This window comes from Bidens hawaiensis, unplaced genomic scaffold (genome assembly GCF_021521415.1).
Source record: "Bidens hawaiensis isolate Kalapana, Puna unplaced genomic scaffold, B.hawaiensis_p1.1 tig00021989_1, whole genome shotgun sequence".
NCBI classification, from domain to species: domain Eukaryota; kingdom Viridiplantae; phylum Streptophyta; class Magnoliopsida; order Asterales; family Asteraceae; genus Bidens; species Bidens hawaiensis.
Window position 1 is genome coordinate 51849 of NW_027493403.1, and position 7831 is coordinate 59679.

At 40.7% G+C, this 7831-nt stretch overlaps 1 protein-coding gene across 1 annotated transcript; it reads left to right on the forward strand.

The window, feature by feature from the left end:
- Positions 1-270: 270 nt before the first annotated feature.
- On the forward strand, positions 271-3630 carry LOC143564345 (systemin receptor SR160-like). The gene has a single exon (XM_077051651.1). The coding sequence runs from the start codon at positions 478-480 to the stop codon at positions 3553-3555; it is 3078 nt and encodes a 1025-aa protein (XP_076907766.1). The 5' UTR covers positions 271-477; the 3' UTR covers positions 3556-3630.
- The last annotated feature ends 4201 nt before the right edge of the window (positions 3631-7831 follow it).

Sequence of the window (7831 nt, forward strand, 5' to 3'; positions counted from 1 at the left end):
AAACAAATATTTGTATTCATGTTTATATGTTTAAAAATCTAAATAAACCCTTGTATTACGATACTCAAACTAAATTACAATAAATATATATACTCTCTTTTGACTGGATTCAAATTAATATAATGGAATTATCACCCCATATCATTCTGAAATCTATGAATATTATTTAAAAACGAATCCTGTACCCTGTTTCGGGGTTCCAGATTTAACCATTGAATCTAAATCTAATATTATATCCAGCCTCAGGTAAACCAACCATGAAGATGGGTCACATGCCATGTGACCAAACAGCTGTTTCCACACCTCCCAAAACATACATACACACACACACACTCTCTCTCTCTCTAAAACCCAATCTCACTTTCTCTCTCGACATTCTCATTTCCATTAACCAACTGGAATCATGAAACCCTCTAATCACTTACTCATAATAACCTCCTAAAAAGCTAACAACACAACACAACATAACATAACATCATGATGTTGAAAACCTTCTGCTTTAATGTCTTTTTTGCTCTGCTTCCTTGTCTTGTTTTTGTTACTTGTGAATCTCAACAACAACTTTTGTCTTTCAAATCAACAATTAAAAACCCTAACCTTTTACCAAACTGGTTACCCGGTAACCACCCGTGCAACTTCACGGGTGTTTTATGCACAAATGCCATGGTACTCTCAGCTATTAATCTCACTGGTATTGATTTAAGCTGCGAGTTTAATTCAATAGCTTCAACTTTGCTCACGATTCCTACTCTCGAATCGTTTGTTGCAAACGCCTGTAATGTTTCTGGTACGGTCGGTATGAGATCTAAGTGTAGTAACGCTCTTAAGGTTTTAGATCTCGCTGGCAACCGGATCTCGGACATTTCGTCGTTATCCGGTTGTAAAAATTTGAAAACGATAAATTTGTCGTTTAATCGTATCGCTGGGCCGGAGGTTATGCCGCGGGTGTTATCCGACGGTTGTGGTGGTCTCGTGGAGTTTAATGTGTCCGGAAATAATATAACTGGTTCGGTTCCGGGTAGTTTGAGATCATGTTCGTTGCTTGAGGTGGTTGATTTCTCCCGGAATAATTTTTCTGGTGAGTTGCCTGTGGATATATTGTTGAGTTTAGCCCGGTTGAAGGTTTTGAATCTGGGGTTTAATAATTTAAAGGGTGAGTTGTCGGATTTGTTGTCGGAGTTGGTTAATTTGGAGAGGTTTGATGTGAGTTCTAATCAGATTTCGGGTAGGATTCCGGCCGGGATTTGTCAACATAAGTTACAGGTGTTGTACCTTCAGAATAATCAGCTTGAGGGTTTGATTCCTGAAGCGATTAGCAACTGTTCGCAACTTGTTTCACTTGATCTGAGTTTCAATTCGCTCACCGGAACAATCCCGGGGAGTTTCGGGTACTTGACAAAACTTCAGGATTTGATCATATGGATGAACTTGTTATCTGGTTCAATCCCGGAAGAGCTTATGTTTATTCAGAGCCTAGAGAATTTGATTCTGGATTTCAATTATTTAACGGGTTCGATTCCGGCTAGTTTAAGCAACTGCACTAGTTTGAACTGGATTTCTCTTTCGAATAATAAATTGACCGGAGAAATTCCGGCTGCCCTCGGTCGTTTGTCGAATCTTGCGATTCTTAAACTTGGTAACAACTCAATTTCGGGCCGAATTCCAGCGGAGCTAGGGGATTGTAAAAGCTTGGTGTGGTTGGATTTGAATACTAACGAGTTAAGTGGAACCATCCCGCGTGATCTTTTTAAGCAGTCGGGCTACATTGCTGCTGCGTATCTCACCGGGAAACCGTATTTGTATATTAAGAATGATGGGAGTAACCAGTGTCACGGTGCTGGGAATTTGATGGAATTTGGTGGGATCAGGCAAGCGGATTTAGTCCGGATTTCATCACGACACCCGTGTAATTTCACCCGAGTGTATGTAGGGATCACTCAACCGAATTTCAATCACAACGGGTCGATGATCTTTTTAGATCTTTCATATAACAAACTCGAAGGTGAAATCCCGAAGGAACTTGGGTCAATGTACTATCTCAACATATTGAATTTGGGTCACAATGATCTGACCGGGCCGATACCTGAAGAACTTAGTGGGTTAAAACAAGCAGCGATTCTTGATTTGTCACATAACCGACTCAACGGGTCGATCCCTAATTCGTTAATCGGGCTTTCGCTTGGAGATGCGGATCTCTCTTTTAATAATCTGTCTGGGGTTATCCCAGAAGCTGCCCCGTTTGACACTTTTCCACCCGAGCGGTTTTGGAATAATCCTTGGCTGTGCGGGTATCCCCTTGCGAAATGCGGGTCGGATCCGAATGGTAAGTTAAACAGTCACCGGAAATCAAAGAAACGAGAACTGTCACTTGCGGGAAGTATAGCAATGGGATTATTATTCTCACTGTTTTGTATAGTTGGAGTGATAATAATATTAATAGAGATAAGGAAAAAGAGGCGGAAGAAGGCAGCTGCTGCCCTTGAAGCGTACGCTGATGGTGGTGGCACTGGTGGCGGCTTTAGCACCGCTTGGAAATTAACCAGCCCCCGTGAGGCGTTAAGCATAAGCTTAGCCGCCTTTGAAAAGCCGTTAAGAAAACTCACCTTCGCGGACCTCCTAGAAGCCACAAACGGGTTCGACGACAAATGCCTTATTGGGTCGGGCGGGTTCGGTGACGTGTATCGGGCCCAGTTAAAAGATAACACGGTTGTGGCGATCAAGAAACTAATCAACGTCAGCGGGCAGGGCGATCGCGAGTTCACAGCTGAAATGGAAACGATCGGGAAAGTAAAACACCGAAACCTTGTCCCGTTGCTCGGGTATTGTAAAGTGGGAGACGAAAGGTTATTAGTATACGAGTACATGAAGTACGGAAGCTTAGAAGACGTTTTACGCGACCGGAAGAAAACCGGACTGAAATTAAACTGGGCCACGAGACGAAAGATAGCGGTGGGATCGGCCAGTGGCTTGGTGTTTCTTCACCACAGTTGCAATCCACCTATTATTCACCGGGACATGAAGTCAAGTAACGTTTTACTAGACGAGAATCTTGAAGCTCGGGTGTCGGATTTTGGTATGGCGAGACATATGAGTGCAATGGATACTCATTTAAGCGTCAGCACATTAGCGGGTACACCAGGGTATGTCCCGCCCGAATATTATCAGACTTTTAGATGCTCGACCAAAGGCGATGTTTACAGTTTTGGTGTGGTGTTGTTAGAGCTTTTGACCGGAAAACAACCAACAGATTCTCCGGATTTTGGTGATAATAATCTCGTCGGGTGGGTGAAACTTCACGCAAAAACGCGCATAAATGATGTGTTTGATAAGGAGTTGTTGAAGGAAGATCCAATGTTAAAAGAGGAGCTTGTGGAGCATCTAAAAGTGGCGTATGCGTGCCTTGATGACCGGCCGTCAAAACGACCGACGATGGTTCGGGTGTTGGCGATGTTTAAGGAGATTCAAGCGGGTTCAGGGCTATCGACGTCTAGCATAGCCTCGGTTGAAGGGGCGGAGATGACGATAATGGAAGAGGGTGAAGAAAGTAAGCACTGATGTAGGATGGGGTTTGGATTTTGTATGTATGTGTATGTATGTATTATTAGTATTTGGAGGTAATGTTGTGATTATACATAAAAGCAATGTTGATCAGTTTTCATGTATATATTTTACATAATAGCTTTGAGAGTTATGCTTGAGTTTCTACTACTTTCTGTTCAGTGGTTCTGAAAATGGATGCAATATTTGGTTAGCTATTCCAGATGTTAAAAATTTGAATCCAGTTGAGGTAAAATGACCTTCAACTTCATAATACACCAAGCTCTATAATAAAATGTATATAATATAATATAACATAACTAACAGTTTCAGGTTTTAAAATAATTACCATATTTCAGTATCATATGTATAATATAAGTTAATAACCCATCTCAATTTATAAATCCATGTATTAACATTTTTAGCCCAAAGTTTATAAAGTTTCTAGTGGTGACAGTTGAGATGGTGATAGGTGGGCCATAAACAAAATTTCTTTTTTTGAAATAAGTTTGAAATAAAAACCTCACCAGGTTAGAAAAGCTTCTGAGGACAAAAAGAAATTATATGCTAAGTAACTGGTTTTTAAGTTATGTTACACAGTTCAAATGAAACTACAACCACAAAAGTGAAACGTAAACAATCGAATCAAATAGAGTGTCTTTATTGTCATTTATTTGATTATAAAGATAGTTACTTCAATACCATCTTTTTCCCCCTTTTCACTCATCTAGAAGAATCCACCGGGTCTAAAATACTTTTTGGCCCTGAAAGAACCACCTTCAACCAACGACCAATAAAATTTCAAATCTTTGAAGCAAAGTGACTCTCCAAAAAAAAATGTGATCTAAAACTTCCCTCGAATTCAAACATATCGGGCATAAGACGGAATACCAAAACCTTTATGACTTAAATTGAATCTAGTCGAGCAACGATCTAAAAGCAATCGTCAAATCACGATATTGACCTTCCTTGGCAAAAATTTATTCGATCTCGTAGGGGTGGGACCCTCTGCCAGCTTCTGACGATCCAGGTAAGATCTGACTAGCTAAAACCGGTTTAATGGCAAACCGGTATTTTAGAAAAAAAAAAAAAGAACCTCGGTTTGAAGGTTTATTAAACTACCAGCCTCAAAATACTAGACCTTTGTACAAAATTTGGTTATACCGGAAATAAAGTGAAAAACAAAGGCTTCGCTTATAAACACAAACCATAGATAGTGTTGAAAATAAAAACAAATTTTTGAAGTTTGTTAATTTTAAAGTACACAGGTTACACACCACGCTGGTCATTATACTTATCGACCTGACAAGTAATTCATTTTAATAAATAATGCTGCACGTGAATTAGTAGAGTATTTTAAATGTTAAAGAAAGAGAAATATATAACTATTTCATATTTGTAGACACAATGTTCATGATCCGGTTTTAGTGGGTTTTTAGATTAGTTTGTAAGGTCAATTGCTTGTAGTAGTTTTTTATTTTATTTTATTTTTATTTTTATTTTTTATTTTTTTTTAAACTTTTTAAATCAAAATCAAATCCTTACAAAAGTGAAACCTAAGCAAACCAAACAAACTTTACGGCTTAAAAAAAATACATTATCCGTTATAAAGGGTAATATCTTAGAACTACAATTTAAAGATCTACTTGTATCACACATAAGAGTGGTAAGTTTGTAAATAAAGAGTAAGGCCAAAAAAAGGCAGACTATAAGAAAGTGATGTTATACAATCTATGGATAAATGGGTACCGACCGGTACCAAAAATACATGTACCAATTTTCTTAAAATTTTGATAACAGTATCGGTATCGAAATGTTCGGTTCAGTACTGATATTAAATGCAAAATTCAGAAAATACCGTCACCGTACCGGTATCAAAAACCCAAAACTTGGTACCGATAACGAATCGATACCAGTACCTGTTTTACTCATCCCCAATACAATCTATCACCATGGAAACTACGAAATTGATCTTGATAAAACATACTATCTGAAGAAACACGAATCCACCCCTTAGGTCTAATCACTTAGTCCAAGAGTTGAAGTTAAGTATTTCCCACGATGGGTTAAAATCCTTCTTGGCGCAGATGAGTGCTATCCTACAAAACAGAACACCGTGAGCTCGTTACGAGGAATGGGGGGGATTCTCTCGTAACCATCATCCGGCGTGAGAATCAGTGTTTGCTATATGGTGAAAGTATGTAGAGAGAGTTGAAAATATTGGGTGATGGATCCTTTACCATTTGAGGATATTCTGGTATTTATAGCCGGAGAGAGAGTATGGCCAACTGCCTTGTCAGGCTCTCCACAAATTATATTCCCCGTTCGTGTGATCTTGGGAGTTGGTGGGCATCGTGGCCTTTTAATGTTGAAGTGGTGTACTAGGTTGTACCGTCCTTTATGTGTTGTTTATCCCCCATTGGTTGAGCGACAATCCAGATGTAGATTCTTCCCTTTTGTCCCATGCTGGTGGAGATCTTGGCACTACCATTCCCAATGTGTCAGAGAATGTTTATTATATTTGGCCATGTTCCTGACGACATGCTATCCGTCTAGCGCTTGATCTTTTCACTCAGCGGGACCATATATTACTTTAGGAGGGTTTAGTACCCTACCCCTACAAGTCCCCATAGTCCTTAGTTTCCCTTTTTGAAGAAGGAGGGGGGGGGGCTATAAACTTATCATGGGTTTTGAGTATTTCAGCTGTTGGCCACCGTTAATGGGCTCCGTTTAGGTGGAGGTTATTGCTAACTATTCCATGGCAGAGCCTTTTTTGGCGGGAGATTATTGATAACCATCCCATTACGGAGCCTTTTTTGGAGGGAGGTTATTGATAACATTCCCATGACGGAGCCTTTTTTGGTGGGAGGTTATTGATAACCACCTCATGGAGGAGTCTTTTTTGGTGGGAGGTTGTTGATAACCTTCCCATGGCGTAGCCTTTTTTGGTGGGAGGTTGTTGATAACCTTCCCATGGTGTAGCCTTTTTTGGTGGGAGGTTGTTGATAACCATCCCATGGCGGAGCCTTTTTTGGCGGGAGGTTATTGATAACCTTCCCATGACGGAACCTTTTTTGGCGGGAGGTTATTGATAACCGTCCCATGGCGGAGCCTTTTTTAGTGGGAGGTTATTGATAACCTTCCCATGGCGAAGCCTCTTTTTTTTGCGAGAAGTTATTGATAACCTTCCCATGACGGAGCCTTTTTTGGCGGGAGGTTATTGATAACCGTCCCATGACGGAGCCTTTTTTTAGCGGGAGGTTATTGATAACCTTTCCATGACGGAACCTTTTTTAGCGGGAGGATATTGATAACCGTCCCATGACGGGGTCTTTTTTGGCGGGAGGTTATTGATAACCGTCCCATGACGAAGCCTTTTTTGGCGGGAGGTTATTGATAACCGTCCCATGGCGAAGCCTCTTTTTTTGACAGGAGGTTAATGATAACCTTCCCATGGCGGAGCCTCTTTTGGCGGGAGGTTATTGATAACCGTCCATGGCGGAGCTTTTTTTTAGCGGGAGTTTATTGATAACCTTCCTATGACGGAGCATTTTTTGGCGGGTGGTTATTGATAACCGTTCCATGGCGGGGCCTTTTTTGGTGAGAGGTTATTGATAACCGTCCAATGGCGGAGCCTTTTTTGGCGGGCGATTATTGATAATCGTCCCATGGCGGAGCCTTTTTTGACGGGAGGTTATTGATAATCGTCCCATGGCAGAGCCTTTTTTAGCGGGAGGTTATTGATAACCTTCCCATGGCGGAACCCTTTTTGGCGAGAGATTATTGATAACTGTCTTATGGCAGGGCCTTTTTTGGTGGGAGGTTATTGATAACCGTCATATGGCGGAGCCTTTTTTGGCCGGAGGTTATTGATAACCTTCCCATGGCGGAGCCTTTTTTCAACCCTTGTTGTACCTATGTTGAAGAGGTGACATGTTATTTGGCGGGGAAAGATGAATTAAATGAATATAAGTGAAACAACAGTTGACATGACTGTTTGACGAAGATTACGTTTTGCAGGGTGGTTTTTTCGTCTATGTCAGGCGCGTGGGCGAGAATCCCGTTGACGCGCCTAGCTGTAACACATTTAACCTTTATGTTTTTGGCGTGGCGCTTGCTGATTGCACCACGTGTTTTTCCTCTTTTTTTACCCCCATTCGGCATTAATTGCGATGGGTATAAAAGGAGAAGTTCCCCCTTTCTTTTTCCTTATTCATCTTCATCTCTTCAAATTTTTATCCATCTTTTATCTTTCTACTTCACTTTTTATAATTCTTTTTATGGTTGAGTCATC